Source organism: Pinus tabuliformis, chromosome 5_2 (genome assembly GCF_031772625.1).
Source record: "Pinus tabuliformis cultivar Carrire ecotype Pingquan chromosome 5_2, CPIR1, whole genome shotgun sequence".
Taxonomy (NCBI): domain Eukaryota; kingdom Viridiplantae; phylum Streptophyta; class Pinopsida; order Pinales; family Pinaceae; genus Pinus; species Pinus tabuliformis.
This window is the reverse complement of record NC_142306.1, coordinates 459,264,183-459,281,927: the sequence shown is the minus strand read 5'-3', so window position 1 is coordinate 459,281,927 and position 17,745 is coordinate 459,264,183. Positions and strand designations below refer to the sequence as shown.

General features: G+C 40.7%; 1 protein-coding gene across 1 annotated transcript in view; it reads left to right on the top strand.

Moving 5' to 3' along the window:
- The first annotated feature begins 354 nt into the window (after positions 1-354).
- The window catches only part of PLC2 (phospholipase C 2), a 198,411-nt gene continuing 181,020 nt past the window's right edge, over positions 355-17,745 (top strand). The window contains exon 1 of the mRNA XM_089436536.1: positions 355-1,320. Within this exon, the coding sequence (XP_089292662.1) occupies positions 1,009-1,320 (312 nt within the window). The 5' untranslated portion in view covers positions 355-1,008. The remainder of the gene's footprint in view (positions 1,321-17,745) is intronic.

Genomic DNA, 17,745 nt, shown 5'->3' with positions numbered 1-17,745 from the left:
AAATTTGTAATGTAATTAATAAAACAAGGCCTAACATTATATTTAAATTTAAATATCATTATGAAATCATCCCTTTATATTTAGATTTAAACACTATTATTTCATAACTTCCGTTTCATAATCAATTTTTAAACTACAATTTTTATTTTATTTTTAAATTTGTAATGTAATTAATAAAACAAGCCCTCACATTAAATTTTCCATTTAACTCCTGGAAAATAATATATTTTTCCATCTAACTCCTGGAAAATTATATATTTTCATTGAGACGCTGCTATTTCATAACCAATTTTTGAATGGAAAAATTTCAAAACTTCTGATGGAAGGAAATGGAACCATGACATTTTCTGAATTTACCACCTGATAAACGTTTCAGAGTTCCGGAAAAGCAAAAGAGCCCTAACCTATTCAAAGTTTTGGGCCGAACAAATGTAAAATATAGCGTTATCAAAGCTACGAAAACGATACCCGTCACAGTAGAAAGTCTTACACACAGAATACAGGGAAGGAAAGAAAGAACGTTCACAAAGATTAAGACAGATTGTTTTTCAACTGATATATTCGGTTCTCATATATTCGGATCTGATATATTCGGCCCTTTCTCTGTATCCAGCTGAGAGGATAATTTTTGGCTCGATTAGTCCAAATGGTTCCCACACCCGCAGCAGATTTTGCACGTTTGGTGACGAGTAGCTTTCAATAAATATGGAATTTATCATGTGTCCGAACGGTTCTTCCACCCGCAACAGGTTTTTAGACGGCCGGTCGCTAAGTCGGTTTGAAAAAATACGGAACTAACCATTAATCATGATGCATAGTACTCCGTGGCTAATCCGCGTATCCTCCTTGCGTAACACGAAGTCTCGACAAATTCGGACCGTGTGCTCGGGATTTTGAAGCATTTGAATTAAGCGTTGTGCCAACGGAGAATAGTGACCATACATCTCATCGCAGTGATCCCGTGACTGTGGCAGAAGACGATCCGGTGCAGAATCGAACCTGCGCTGAATGGGGAACTACAGGGTATGCGTCTGTTTCACTCGCAAGTTCAAATCTGACGCCCTGAGCCCGCCCGGGGACGTCAAAGATCTGTTCAACGAGTACTCGGAGAGCGGCGGGCAGATGACCGTCAAGTCTCTCCACCGATTTCTCGTCGAAGTTCAAGGGCAGAATGACGCCACTGAGAAGGACGCCGAGCATGTCATCGAAGTGCTGCGGCAGCGCAGGCTCGTGAGCGTCTTCCACCGTCAGGGCCTCAATCTTTACGGATTTTTCCATTTTCTCTTCAGCGAAGATCTCAATCCGGTCATCAATTCTAAGGTACCTTCATCAATTTTGGTTTTAGGCGTCAATTTGGATGAGAATTTGCCAGAAATTATAACTTCAGATCCTAATATGTGTTTTTTTTTGTCTATCTATCAATACAGAGTAAGTTAAGCTGTGCGCGAATCTTCCCATGAACTAAACTCATTGCTTCTCATTTTCATGATATGCATGCTTCTCATTTTCATGATATGCATTCTTTCCACTTACCCCACTTATCCCCCCTGGTATCAAGACCGGCCGTTCGCTTGGGGTCACATCTCGAGACTCTTTCTCAAGGGTTTCAAAGGCTGTGAAATAAGATGGATTCTCAATTTTCCTCTTCGTTCTTAACTTCTCGGGCATTTTTTTCGGTTTTTTTTTTTCGCTTTTTGAAGGCAATTGTTATTTTATATTCCGACCGAGGAATATGCATGTTTACGGTGCCTGAGGGATTGTTTAGACAAGAAGTCCCGTATCAAATCAGGGAGGAATTGTACATTGAACCCGAAGTAGGGATTGAACTGTGATAGGGAAGATAAGAACATTTCTTCCAACCATAGTTTTAAAACTCCGACTCGGCCGAGGATCGACTCCGACTCTGACTCCGACTCGGCCGAGGATCGACTCCGACTCTGACTCCGACTCGGCCGAGGATCGACTCCGACTCCGACTCCAAAACGGTAATGACTCAGCCGGCTCGATTTCAATGACTTGGTCGTTGTAAAAAATACATTAAATATTTTTTTTTTTTTATAAAAAAACATAATTTTAAAGATTTTAAACATAATTTTAAAGATTTTCATTCATGTTTCCAAACACACAACGTTATAATATAGATGGAAGACAACATATGATCAAAGTAGGCTCATGAACCAATCCATTATATCAAAATGGTACCCAATGGCAATACATAGTCAACTGTCATACATGATCAAAGACTCAAAACAAAAAACACGTAACCAAGGAGGCTAGAAATGGCCTCTACAACAAAAGTAAACTGTGACCAGACTCCAGTACTAGTACTACAGCTACTGGCTAGTAGCTACTGCCAGAGGAGCCAAGATCATGTCGATCAATCTCTGGATCATCATCAGAGTTAGACAGGGGGCCCCATGGCTCCTCCTCATCATCATCATCTCCAACTGCAGCTGTAGAAGTGGTACCACTAGCAAGCTGTGCAACTGCAGCAGATGCAAGCTGAGATAGAGTAGATATGCGGCGGCGCTTCTGTCGTGGCTGAGTAGAGGAAGCACCTACAACTGGAGTTCTTGCTGGCTATGAGGCTGAGGTTGGTGGATTGGGATCTGCATTCAACTGAACAGCGTGTTCAAGTTCAACTGATGTCTCGATATCTAAATCTAAATCAAGATCCTCATTAGGATCAAACTCTGCTGGACGACTCTCCACTACCCAATCTGATGTTGGATCAATGTCTTCCAACACAATGGGATCTGAATCAGGTCTTTTGTTCTGCAAATGGTTTTGTCTGAGCTGGAGGTTGTATTGGACATAAACTAGATCATTTAACCGTTTTTGATCCAAACGGTTTCTCTTCTTTGTGTTACTTGGGAGCAAGAGCGAAAACGGGAGCGGGAGCGACATTTTCAGAAGCTCCTGGTTTGGGAGTGAATCCCAGAGGAGTTCGACAACCAATGTCACTAACATCAAGGTACATAGAGGGATTGGTGCTCTTGATTAAATACGAGTTCCATACCCTAATACATGACAAAATTCAATGGAAACATTGCAATCCTCCAATCCTGAAATCCTGAAAAACTAATAAGTCTACTGGATTTTGAATCAAATCTAAAATTCTACTTTCTCCGTATGAAATCCAATGAGGCCGAAACCACTCTCAAACATCCTGAGTCATTTCATGGTAATGTTAAAAATTTAAGTAAAATGATGAAAATGAAGATTAAGGAGAATGTCACTTTTACTTTAAGAATTTAACATTACCATGAAATTTGAATAGCATATCAATAGTAGAGAGCATTTGAGTGTGTTAAATAGGGTTTGGGAGGGGGAAATGGACCCCAAATAACATTTAGCTAATTCATAAAACACCTTGAAGTCCAAACCAATCAGCAAACCCCTTAAAATTTCATTAAAATAATGTTAAATCACTGTTTTAGTGGGTTACGGGCCACTGTTTGTGACTCAGCCGAGTCAGTACGGGAAATGGCCGAGTTGGCCGAGTCAGCCATGACTCGGCCGAGTCATGGCTGACTCGGCCAACCGAGCTGTTTTTTGTACCGAGTCACTCTGAAGGGCAATGGAACGGACCAACTCGGCTGTTTCCATTTCGAAACGACCATTTTTTAAAACTATGCTTCCAACCACCCCCACCAAACCCAATTGACCTTTTTGAACATATTTGTTATGCATAATTTTATTTTGCTGCACATTATTTATAAATTTTAATATGTAATTGCATATTTTGCTATATATTATTTATACATTTTAATATGTAATTGCACTGACAAAAGGTTAATGTATTGTACAGCCTTTATGGGGTGGTTCTACACATGGTACTATAGGTGGTGACTAGGTGGTGAGGTTGATGATGCGGTGCCTTAGATGCATGGAGTATGGCACTAGTGTAAATTCATTTTAAGTTTTATTGGGTTGGTTCTACATGTGGTGCATTTAGGTGGTAGAGATGATAGACGTGGTTCATTAGATGCATTAAGTATGCATATTTGCGTAAATTCATCTAAACCCAAATCTGATATACTTTGAGATTGTAAAGCCCAAGTATGCATATCTTGACTTGACATTATTGTTGAAAAATCTAGGGCAATTAGGTGTAGTGTGATTCTTCTTGACTTGATAACAGTTTGTGGAGTCTTTTTACTTTTTCTTGTTAGCTTAATCTTCTTCTTCTTCTTATTAATGCATGTGTGTGTGCTTCATCAAATTGCTACCAAAAACATAAAACAAGAACACAAATGTTGGCTCTCTGCTAGGGCCAAAACCTCTCTCTCTTAGAGAGGAAAACCCTTCAATAAGTTTCTCTTATTGAAGCTTCCTATTGATCACTGCCAAACCCTAGACCCTTGATTAGGATGTCCTCCAAGCACAAGGCAAGTCCTTCCTCTTTTCTACACTTGGTTCCTCGGAACATAGACTTCCTCCTTCCGACACTTTGCTTCCCAACACTTCGTCCTCCTTCTTTGTTTCTTGTCTAGAGATAGACCTTCCTTGAGTGAGCCTTCTAGGTGAGATGTTCCTCTTCTATCCTTTGCTTAAGTAGACTTCTTCTTTTGTTGACCAAACAAGATCCTTCTTGAAGTATGACTAATACTATTCTGCTGCCCTAGTTTTTCCCACGTGAGGTAGGAACCCTAGAGAATTAGGGTCCTTTTCCTTCGCTAGAGAGATAGGCTCCTTCGCTAGGCTTGGGAGTCCTTGTAGACTTGATTTCTCACCCAAACAATAATATTTCATGGACTGTTCTCTAGCTGTTGTAATGCTGCAAACTTACCCTCCTCTTCTTCGCACATGTGACTGTTTCTAGCCCTAGAAATAGTCCTCTTCACTTCGGCCTTCTTCCTCTTTCCTTCGCTTGTCTTGAAGACCCTTTAGACTAGGCTTTCCCTTGTCTTTTTCGGCTACTTCACTTCGCTGATTTTAGAGATATATGAGTGCGTTATAGTGGAGTGGACAACCTCTACATATAGAGGACTGTCCCTCCTTTTAGGTTGACTAGAAGGCCGACTTGAGGACAGTTTGTAGGCCGACTTGTTATGCTTGCTTCGGATGGCTTCTTGTGGAGGACGTTGCTGCATGGTGAGGACTTGCACTTGTCTTGGAGGTATTCTTTTGACCTGATACATAGTGTAACATGCCCTCTAAGGGTCTTATAAATATATTGACCTTTTGACTTCCTAGAAGCACTTAACCATGTGCTTGATTTACTTCAATGAGCAAGAAACTGATTGACAAATAATATAAAAAATAATATTTCTTTTCTTGAATAAATACAAATATCAAAAGTACATTTATGAAGACCGAACCTAGTTATATTTCTTTCAACACTCCCTCTTAACTAGGGAGGTATTCATACAACATTATAAGGTGTGTGGCTATTGTCAATCTTGAAGAATTCACATAAGAAAAATCGGATTTGCAATCCATCTGTTATAGCATCATAATAACCAACATTGTTTCCACAGCAAGGCTTTGATTGACAACTCTATCTCTGTCATTGTCTCTCAAGGTACATACCCACCCAGGTGTTCATTGAGTATGACCTTTTAGGACTATTCTTGTCTTGGGTTCCGAGCCCTCAAAGAATATCGGTCCTCGCCTACTCTTGTCTTGGATGCCCTACACATCCTCAAAGAGTATTGGATGCCAAATGATTACCCAATCCTCCCATTTTTTCTTCCCAAGTGAAGACAAGAATATTGTGTCTATCTTGTGTCTACATTTCCATTCCTGGCCTTCATCTAGACTTACGACTGTTAGTCCTGGTCTAGTGCATGACCCATGAAATGGAAAAACACAATTGTCACTCATTTGTAATTAGGGGTGATCCAAAACTCCCTCTTGATCAGGGACTTGTCAGAGCTCCTTCTTAACTATGGACTCTTTCATTCATTAGCAACTTCTTCTTCATGGGTCCTTCAGTTGCTTGATCTCCTTTCTTTCTTTGATGTCATGAAGTCTTTGTTCGAACTTCTTCTAGGTAAGGCACCATCCATCGATCACTTTCCTTCCTGGTTTGTCATGTCATTGCTTCCTTTGTGGAAAGTGGCTTTCTTGTCATACCTAAGGTTTTCTTGTCATTTGGCTACTCCTTTGTCATCTATCCATGCTTTGGAATACTCTGCTCATGGATGCTTCTTTTTACTTGCTTGTTTACATGCTTCGACCTAGTATCCCATCATGACTTCATCCTGATATTGCTTCAACATTAAATGGTGCTTTTGTTGGATGGCTTCTTCATCATGACATCTTTGTAGAGTAGAATCAATTATCTGCATCTTTCATATCTCCAAGGCCTTCATAGGTGTCAAGGGTCCTTCCTTCCTTTGTCAGAGTTGTCATGCCTTCTTTTGGGAGATATCTTCAATGGTTCTTTGTCAGATAATGATTCTTTGTGATCATGGTGTTCTTCACATGCTTGATCTCTTTCTTCATTTGCTTCTTCTTGGATAGATTAGTCAACCACCTTATGCTCCTTGTGAGAGCACTTCATTGCTTGCTTCCTGGACTAGTCAACATTTCTTCTTGCTTCTTAGTCAACAATCGTATACTCCTTATGTGACCATATCCTTTTGTTGACCTTTATTGCATTGTAGTACATGCCTTCAAGCATGGCATTAGTGAAAGAGATTCTTTCCTACTTGGTCATGTTATAGAACTATTCCTATGACTCAATAATATACAAATGATAACATGACTAAACTTTGATGCATACATACCTCATCGTGATTCTCCTTTGATCATCTTAGCTTCATTTGGTTGTCCTTGGTGTGGCCCTTCTTGCTTCATCATAGCTTGCTTGCATATCATCTTTTTCTTGAATCCCATGAATGGGATTCCCAATGAAACATCTGCTTTGGTTCATGAACCTTCTTTTGAAGATTCCATCATAGGATCTTAAAGACCCTCGCCTTGCAAATGTTTCTTTCTTTTGATGATGGAGGTCTTTTATGATTCTTAATCATGATCAATTTTTCTTTCATCGTGGATGAGGTACTATACTAGGTATGCTCCTTCTACATGAATATCTTGAGCTATATCTACCATGCTCCTATATTCTAGAAGATTTTTCTAATCATGCATTTTGTTCTCATTATAAAAGCTACATCTTCATGAGTATCTAGAACTCTATATACTTCATGCTTCTAGATTCTAGAAGATGTTTCTAGCCATGCAATTTTATTTTATTCCTACATGCTCCTATCCTACTCAAAACTTTGAAAGACGACTTGAAGTAAAGAGTTTGACTTAGTCATAGTAGAGATCTAGAGGATTTTCCTTCTTTTGCTTCTTTTCTTCTTCTTTCACCTCTTGAGTCATGTGAGCTTCTTACCTCTTTCTTTTGTTGTTGTTGTCCTTCTTAAGCTTAGGACAATTCCTTTTGTAATGTCCATATTCTTGGCATCCATAGCATTAGGTTTTGGACATGTCTTTGTAGTTTGTTCTTCGTGGACCAAATTTGCCAAATTTTCCCTTTCTTTTGGCCATGGTAGCAAATTCTTGCTCCTTTGATCCCACATCTTCCTTTGCTTTAAGTCTAGTTTCCTCTGTCTTACATAGAGACCACATTTCACTGAGTGTGGTTGCTTCTTTCTTGGCATATATGTTTGATGTGAAGTTGCCCCAATCCTCAGGTAGAGCATTGAGTACTATAGTTGTCATTTCTTTGTCAGACATGACTTCCCAAGCTCTTGAAGTTGATCCCTCATCTCAGATATCTTCATGAAGTAGGGAGCTATTCCTTCCTTTGATATCTTCATCTTGTACAATTCATTTCTTAGAGATATCACTTCTCCGGTTGTGGATACCGAGAATAGCTCTACTAGCTTATCATAAATTTCTTTTGATGTTTCAAATTTGGAGACATAAGAAATGAGAGAGTCTTTGATTGATTCTATTAGAATCCTTTGAGCTCTTGTCTCATCCTTGTTATACTTGGCTAAGGCTTGAGTTTGTTCCTTAGCAGGGATAGTGATATTCCCTTTGACATGTTCTAGGAGTTCATTCTCCTTGTGTTAAAATTGGCAACTAGGGCCAAACTCCATGTAGGTCATATTATTTATGACAGCTGATATTTTTCCTTGATTCCTCTCGTCGAGAGGTGTAGGATTGATCTAACGATCATCCCATTCTGACAAGTATTTATGGAGATATGGATTTATTTGTAATTACTTGACAAATTGTCAAGGTCGGCCAGCAGCTAAATGTGTGGCACACATGTTCAACATCTCATATAAATACAAGATAGGTGGAGGCATTATCTCACCATCTCATCTCACTCATTCTTCTCTCTCTCTCCTTAGCATTGGGTTAATAAGGAGCAACCAACGTGGGAGAAGAAGGACACAACAAGGAGGCAAGGAAGACGCAGTTTGGAGGACGCAGAAGCAGCAGGTCATCTCTTTGAATAGTGTGGGAAATTCAGGGCTGTGGTTTTGGTGTGGCTGCCTCTCCTAGGCAGGCCGCAAATTCTGGCACAAAAACCGAAGCATTCTGACCTACGGTTTGACCAGGGTTGACTGCCCTAGTTTGAGGTAGCAGGCTGATTACAGTTGACTGCTGTTTGATTGTGTTTTTGGGGCTGTTTGAGGGCTGCTTCTTGTTGTTGTTGGAGGACTAGATGACCTGTAAATTGACCAAATATATTGAAGGTCAATTTCACCTTGTTTGACCAGATTTGACTTTGCTGGTTAGGGTTTACTGCTGCTGTCATAAAATTACAGATTTTTGAATTTGTACTATTTCTCTCTGCTGAACTATTGAAGATTAAAGAAGAATTGATCAAAGGGTTTCCCCGCATTGGGGTTTGTCCCTGGCTAGTTGCCACATCTTGTGTCTCTTGTCTTGGCTTGTTTTTTGTCGATCTATTAATGTTTTATCTGCAATTTACTTTATGTGATTGCTAAACAATGGCTAATAAAAAGAATTGAGGTAAACTACTCTAAGCATAGAACATACCATAAATTAACATGGTATCAGAGCTGAGGTGAAGACAAAGCCCAAGCAAAAGCAAGAGCAATCACTGAAGGTTGTTGAAGCAATCTCAAAGACTTCATGGGGTCCTCATCACACTTCCCAGCTAAAGACAAGCTCTGTGAGAAGTCTGACTATCACGGAATGAAGATGTCTCTCGATCTGACATTAGAAGAGCAGGAAGTGTTGGACCATGTGAGAGGCAGAATCGTTGAGCCTCCATCAAATGCATCTGCTGCTGCTAGGAACAAGTGGACCAGGGGAGAAGTCAAAGCAAAGAAGATCATCTGGGACTCTATCGACAAACGCCTGGTGGCCTATGTTTCTGAGTTGACCACCTCCAAGGAAATCTATGATAGACTGGTAAGCTTATTTAAAGTCAATGATGCAAATCAAGTTTTGTTCCTTAGAAATAAGCTGAAGGAAATTAAGAAGGCCAAAGATGAGAGTATGCAAGCATATTTCTTAAGGATCACCGAGATCAAGAATGATCTCCTATCAATTGGGGAAGTCGTTCCTGACAGGGAAATGACCATCACAACTCTCGGAGGGCTCCCATCTGAATGGTATATATTCAGGACCACTCTTCTCAACAATAATGTAATCCCAGGATTTGAGGAATTGATGGCAAGATGCATTCAAGAAGAAACTAGGATGGAAGAGTAGGAAATGCCTGCACTTAGAGGCAATCCCGCTGCATTCTCCTCTCATGCTAAAAGGAGAAACAATTCCGGGGCTAAATCCAAAGGAAAGGCCGGACCGAAGGGTGGAAGAAAATGACGATGTTACAATTGCAACAAAATGGGCCACTATGCGAGGGAGTGCCCTGATAAAAGGGACTCACATCATGACGATGATCAAAATCACTCCCGGGGCAATCAAAGGAATGGCAGGTTCAATGGCAAAGGAAAGAGGAATGCCAAAAATCAAGGAAGTGGTCAACCCTCCAAGAAGGCAAGAAACTCCAGGTATGAATCTAACGTTGTTAACAATCAGCAAGATGAATATTATCTACCAGCGGCCCTCTCTACTACTGCTCCCACAGACTCACTGGGAAATTGGCTTATTGATAGTGGTGCCTCAAGGCACTTCACTGGTTAACCACAAAGAAGCTCTCTCTAATCTGATAGAGAAGGAGACCAATGGAAATTATTCTTGGGGGCAACTCCAAATATCCAGTGAAAGGCGTAGGAAATGTTATTCTCTAATTGAATCAGGGTAATACAATTCATTTACAAGAAGTCCCATATGTACCTGATCTCAAAAGGAACCTGGTGTCCATTTCGGCAATGGAAGACAAAGGCTACAAGGTGGCCTTCATTGATGGCAAGGTATGTGTATGGAAAAAGAATTTTAAAGATGCTTTCACTCTTGGGTTTCGAGTTGATTCATTATATCAGGTCGGAGGAAGTCCACTGGGTGTTATGTCTTGTGACACATCTCTTCAGTCCAAACTATGGCATCGGAGGTTTGTTCACCTTCATTATAAAGCTCTACCCGATGTGAGACAAATGGTGACAGGGATGCCTGAGTTCAAAGTAAAGCACGAATGTGTATGTCCAGGATGTGCCAAAGGAAAGCTCAGAAGGGGACCATTCCCCTAAAGCCATAGTAAGACCTCCGATATATTGCAGTTGGTTCACTTAGACCTATCTGGTATGATGCCTGTGAACTCCTTGGGAGGATATTTATATTACCTCACTTTTACAGATGACTTTTCTCGCAAGACTTAGATATACTTCTTAAAAAAGAAGGATGAAGTGTTCTCTTGGTTTTGTCACTTCAAAGCCTTGATTGAGAATCAAACCGAAAAAAAGATCAAGATCGTAAGGACTGATAATGGGACTGAGTATGAATCCAATGAGTTCCATGACTTTTGCAAAGAGGCTGGTATTAAGAGGGAAACTACAATACCATATACTCCTGAACAGAATGGTGTGGCGTAAAGGAAGAATCGTATGATTGTGGAAGCTATCCTTGCTATGCTCCATGATCAAAGTCTTTTGAAGTTTCCATGGGCCGAAGCTGCGAATACCGCATATATGTGCAAAACCGATGCCCTCATCAAGCATTGGGTTCCAAGACTCCCGAAGAAATGTTTATCAGTAAGAAACTTGACGTTTCTCATTTTAGGATTTTTGGAAGTCTTGTATACTTTCATGTGCCAAAAGAGAAAAGGAATAAATTGGGTGCAACTGGAAAGAAATGAATCTTTGTGGGCTATAGCGAAAATACTAAGGGCTATAGAATCTATGTGGCTGGTCAAAGGGAAGTCGAGATTAGCCATGATGCCACCTTTGACGAAGATATGGCTCTTAGCAAAGTTGATAATCTTCCTACTCTAAGGGAATCTAAAGAAGCTGACACCAGGAAACTGGAGGAAAAGGAAGATGAGACGATGCCCAATGTGGAAGAACCTATGGATCCTATTGATCCCCCTCCGCAAGAGCCTTCCTCTTGTAGGAAGAGGCCTTCATGGCTCAGGGGGACACTTGATGATGCCAAAGGGCACATTGCACCTAGAAGGACTCTTCGAGAAAGTAAGAAGCCGACTAGGTATCAGGGATACTTGACCATCATGAGCACGACCATCCAAAATGAGCCTTCATCATTTGCAGAAGCTGTCAAGCATCAAGTATGGAAGGATGCTATGACTGAGGAATATGAGACCATCATGAAAAACGATGTCTGGGATGTGGTCCCCAGACCCTAGGACAAAGCAGTGGTCACTTCGAAATGGCTTTACAAGATAAAGCATGGAGTTGATGGAAGTGCTGAAAAGTATAAGGCTTGTTTTGTCACTCGTGGCTTCTCTCAGAAGGAAGGCATAGACTAGGACGAGATATTTGCACCTGTTCCCCGATACACCACCATCCGCTCGATCATAGCCCTTGCTGCTTCGCAAGGATGGAACCTACATCAAATGGATGTCAAGACCGCATTCTTGCATGGTTCGATCAAAGAGGAAGTCTATGTGGAACAACCCGAAGGATTTGAGATTCATGATTGAGAATCTCATGTGTGCAGGTTGAAGAAAGCCCTCTGTGGGCTGAAGCAAGCACCCCGAGCGTGGTATGAGAGGATCGATAGCTACTTGATGAAGCTGGGATTGACTAGGAGTGAAGCCGATCCTAACCTTTACTTTAAGGTTGAAGATGACAAACCTCTCATACAGGTGCTGTACGTTGACGACCTCTTTTTGACAGGTGCAGACCCTCTCATTCACAAATGTAAGAGGGAGTTGGCTTCTGAGTTTGAGATGAAGGACCTAGGATTGATGCACTATTTCCTAGGACTGGAAGTCTGGCAGAAGCCAGGAGAGATTTTCCTATCTCAAGGAAAATATGTGGTGAAGATATTGGAGTGATTCGGTATGGTGGACTGCAAGCCCGTAACTACCTCGTTGGAGCTTGACCTCAAGAAGTTAAGCGGTAGTGCTGCCGGACCTATTTTACAAAATGCTACTGAGTATTGTCAACTCATTGGAGCATTGATGTTTTTGGTGAACTCCTGTCCGGATATATGTTTTGCAGTCAACACGTTGAGTCAATATATGGTTGAGCTTCACCACGCACATTGGATTGGTGCTAAGAATCTGTTGAGATACCTTCGTGGCACAATCACTCATGGGTTGAGATACACTGTCGGATATGTGAGACTACATGGATATATCGATGCTGATTGGGCAGGCAGTGTTGTGGACCGAAAGAGCACTTTTGGGTGCTGTTTCTCTTTGGGATCTGCGTCGATATCCTGGATGAGCAGGAAGCAGAAGTCGGTGGCTTTGAGCACTGTCGAGGCAGAGTACATTGCTGCGAGTATGGCCTCTTGTGAGGCAGTCTGGTTGCGGAAGCTCTTTAGTGAGCTATTTGGATTTACATTGGATACTACTGTGATCCTGTGTGAAAACCAGAGTAGGATTTGTTTATCAAAGAATCCCGTATTTCATGATCGCTCCAAGCATATCGATATCAGGTACCACTATATCTGGGATATGGTGCAGCGGGGAGCAATAAGGCTCCAACATATCGATACAGATGAGCAAGTCGCCTTCATTTTGATGAAGCCCCTGAGAAAGGTCAAATTCTTGACTTTCCAAGAATGACTTGTTGTCGTTGAGAGACCCTCTTATGAGGGTTGTGTATGATGCATACATTGAGCTCTGGGAGCTCCAGGGGGGCGCGGGGTACGTTTTAGAGCGACATACGACCACAGGGCGACTCACCCTCCCCTAGTGGTGCACTATGTACAGGGTGAAAGGTTCAACCTTCCCCTGTGATTCCTTGTGGCGACTTTAGGACAGGATGATTAGTTCTCCTGTCGAAGCATCCTACCCATGCAGTTTGGGACTCATGGGAATTACCTCTCATCTGATCAATGAGTAGGGAAATGGGGTTAGGGACCATTAGTAGTACTATCGATGGACGCATCATTGTATCTACCGTACTCCCTATGCTAGGATGACCTCCATTGATCTGGGATCAGTGAGAGTGGTATGACACACTTTGAGACTGACTTCGGGTTAATGGAGGATGGTATGATACATCCTCGATCATTTCTTCTTCTTCATAGTTCAGCAGAGCAGAGTAGAGCCGAGCAATGCATTTTATGGCAGAGATAATACCGATGGTCAGACAGATTAGCAGATGGAGTTCTCTCTAGTTGAGAGGGAGTGTTAAAATTGGCAACTAGGGCCAAACTCCATGTGGGTCATTTTATTTATGGCAGCTGATGTTTCTCCTTGATTCCTCTCGTCGAGAGGTGTAGGATTGATCTAACGATCATCACATTTTGACAAGTGTTTATGGAGATATGAATTTATTTGTAATTACTTGACAAATTGTCAAGGTCGGCCAGTAGCTAAATGTGTGGCACACATGTTCAACATCTCATATAAATACAAGATAGGTGGAGGTATTATTTCACCATCTCATCTCACTCATTCTTCTCTCCCTCTCTCCTTAGCATTGGGTTAACAAGGAGCAACCAACGTGGGAGAAGAAGGACGCAACAAGGAGGCAAGGAAGACGCAGTTTGGAGGATGTAGAAGCAGTAGGTCATCTCTTTGACCAACGTGGGCAATTCAAGGCTGTGGTTTTGGTGTGGCTGCCTCTCCTAGGCAGGCCGCAAATTTTGGCACAAAAACTGAGGCATTCTGACCTACGGCTTGACCATGGTTGACTGCCCTAGTTTGAGGCAACAAGTTGATTACAGTTGACTGCTGTTTGATTGTGTTTTTGTCGTTGTTTAAGGGCTGCTTGTTGTTGTTGTTGGATGACTAGATGACCGAGAAATTGACCAAATATATTTGAAGGCTAAGTTGCAGGAAATGTTGGAAAAGGGTCTGTTTTCGGTCGGAAACAAAATAGAAACGAGGAAACTCGTATCGTACAGCCTAGAAACTCGTTTTCGACCGTACTGGCCCGTTTCTCGAGGAGGAAACGTGGCCAGTACGACCGGAAACGAGTTTCCAGGCCGTACGGTGGAGTTTCCTCTTCTAACTTGACTTTTTCTAGATGCTTCTAGATGCCTCTCAGGTTATAAAAAAGAGGATTTTTTGAGTGGGGCAGTCTAATGTTCTAGCCAATGGCCCTAGTGTTGATATGCAATTCATGGTAATGTTAAATTTTTAAAGTAAAATTGACATTCTCCTTTATTTTTCATTTTCATTCTTTTACTTAAATTTTTAACATTACCATGAAATGACTCGGGATGTTTGAGAGTGGTTTCGTCCTCATTGGATTTCATATGGAGAAGGTAGAATTTTAGATTTCACTCAAAATCCAGTAGACTTATCTGTTTTTCAAGATTTCAGGATTGGAGGGATTGCAATGTTTCCATTGGATTTTGTCATGTACTAGGGTGTGGAACTTGTATTTAATCAAGAGAACCAAGCCCTCTATGCAGGGGAGACTCCCAGTAATCAAGAGCACGTAGGGTACTAGGGTATGGAACTTGTATTTAATCAAGAGCACTAAGGTCGTTCGACTATGTAGGAGGAGATTCCCAATCATTCATGAATAAATGTGATGTAAATTTAGAGACTTATAGTTTATGCATTGACAATTGACAATTTAATCATAATGTAATAAATTGGAATGTATCATATATGCTTTATGATTGCACATATTTCTTAAATATCTTAATATATATTGCATTTCCCCGTTTCCAAAATTGGGGGGTCACGTTTTGTACCCATGCCCATTTTGGAAACTCATACCCGTTTCCCCGTTTCGTGCAACTTAGATTGAAGGTCAATTTCACCTTGTTTGACAAATTTGACCTTGCTGGTTAGGGTTTATTGCTGCTATCATAAAATTATAGATTTCTGAATTTGTACTATTTCTCTCTGCTGAACTATTGAAGATTAAAGAAGAATTAATCAAAGGGTTTCTTCGCATTGGGGTTTGTCCCTGGCTAGCCGCCACATCTTGTGTCTCTTGTCTTGGCTTGTTTTTTGTCGATCTATTAATGTTCTATCTGCACTTTACTTTATGTTTATGTGATTGCTAAACAGTGGCTAATAAAAAGAATTGAAGTAAACTTCTCTAAGCATAGAACATACCATAAATTAACACCTTGAGAAGTAAATCAGTCCTCTTCTTCCATGCAAGAAAGTTACTAGTACCTACCAATTTGTTGTTTTCCTTGCAAAAAGACATTGATGTATATTCAGAAGGGGACATATACTTGATAGATTTTGAGATGTAGTGGATTTGCTTTCTCCTTGAAGACTTGATGGCTTGCCTTCCTAGGATCTTGATGTTCTTCAAGTTGCCTTTCTCCAAGTGGACTTATTTGATGAAGAAATTTGCTTGGTAACTTGTAGATGATGTAGGTCCCTCTTTGATTTGCTCTTCTTTGTAGGTGCCTTTGTGTAAGGCTCTTCTTCTTGCTATGTAGTCTTCCTTGATGAATGATAGATGGTAGGCCTTCCTTTCTTTGAGTAGATTTGGCTTGATGCTTCAACCTTGTAGATGCCTTTCCTTGATGAATGTTCTTGAGTTGCCCTTTTCTTGATGTGTCACCTTAGCTCCAATACCATGTTGAAGAATCTACGGCAATTAGGTGTAGTGTGATTCTTTTTGACTTGATAACAATTTGTGAAGTCTTTTTACTTTTTCTTGTTAACTTAATTTTCTTCTTCTTCTTATTAATGCATGTGTGTGTGCTTTCATCAAACTGCTACCAAAAACATAAAAACAAGAACACAAATGTTGGCTCTCTGCCAGGGCCAAAGCCTCTCTCTCTTAGAGAGGAAAACCCTTCAGTAAGTTTCTCTTATTGAAGCTTCCTATTGATCACTGCCAAACCCTAGACCCTTGACTAGGATGTCCTCCAAGCACAAGTCAAGTCCTTCCTTTTTTCTACACTTGGTTCCCCAGCACATAGACTTCCTCCTTCCGGCACTTTGCTTCCCAGCACTTTGTCCTCCTTCTTTGTTTCTTGTCTAGAGATAGACCTTCCTTGAGTGAGCCTTCTAGGTGAGATGTTCCTCTTCTATCCTTTGCTTAAGTAGAATTCTTCTTTTGTTGACCAAATGAGATCCTTCTTGAAGTATGATTGTAATATTGTTCTGCTGCCCTAGTTTTTCCCATGTGAGGTAGGAACCCTAGAGAATTAGGGTCCTTTTCCTTCGCTAAGCTTGGGAGTCCTTGTAGATTGATTTCCATAGACTTACCCTCCTCTTCTAGCTGTGGTAATTCCACAGACTTACCCTCCTCTTCTTTGCACGTGTGACTATTTCTAGCCTTAGAAACAATCCTCTTCACTTTGGCCTTCTTCCTCTTTCCTTCGCTTGTCTTGGAGACCCTTTAGACTAGGCTTTCCCTTGTCTTTTTCGGCTACATCACTTCGCTGATTTCAGAGATATATGAGTGCATTATAGTGGAGTGGACAACCTCTATATATAGAGGATTGTCCCTCCTTTTAGGTTGACTAGAAGGCCGACTTGAGGACAGTTTGTAGGCTGACTTGTTATGCTTGCTTTAGATGGCTTCTTGTGGAGGACGTTGCTGCATGGAGAGGACTTGCACTTGTCTTGGAGGTATTCCTTTGACCTTATACATAGTGTAACATGCCCTCTAAGGGTCTTATAAATATATTGACCTTTTGACTTCCTAGAAGCACTTAACCATGTGCTTGACCTACTTCAATGAGCAAGAAACTGATTGACAAATAATATAAAAAATAATATTTCTTTTCTTGAATAAATACAAATATCAAAAGTACATTTATGAAGACCGAACCTAGTTACATTTCCTTCAACAATTATAAGGTATTGGAATTTTAAATATGCAAACTCAACCTTCACAACCTCAACCTCCAGTTGTGGATAAAACATATTTAGATTCGTCTATAAAGAAAATTAGTTAAGTGAAAAGTGAAAATGTTCAGACTTTACCATAGCTTTCTATTTGTATTGGAATTTGAAATATGCAAACTCAACCTTCATAACATCTAGGTGTGATAAGACAGATTTAGATTGGTCTCTAATGAAAATTATTTAAGTGAAAAGCAAAAATGCTCAAACTTAATCATAATCTTCTATTTGTACATGTTAACTAAATATTCATAACACTTAAGTGTTGGGTGAGATAAGATATTTCTCTAGGTGAGAGGGCGTGATCACATCTACCTCCTCTACCTAGATAGGTGATCTATCTAGGTAATCGTACTGCGTGGAGGAGAAAGATCTTATCTTACCTGACAATTATAGTGTTGGGTAAGATAACAACTTTTTCATGTGAAGAG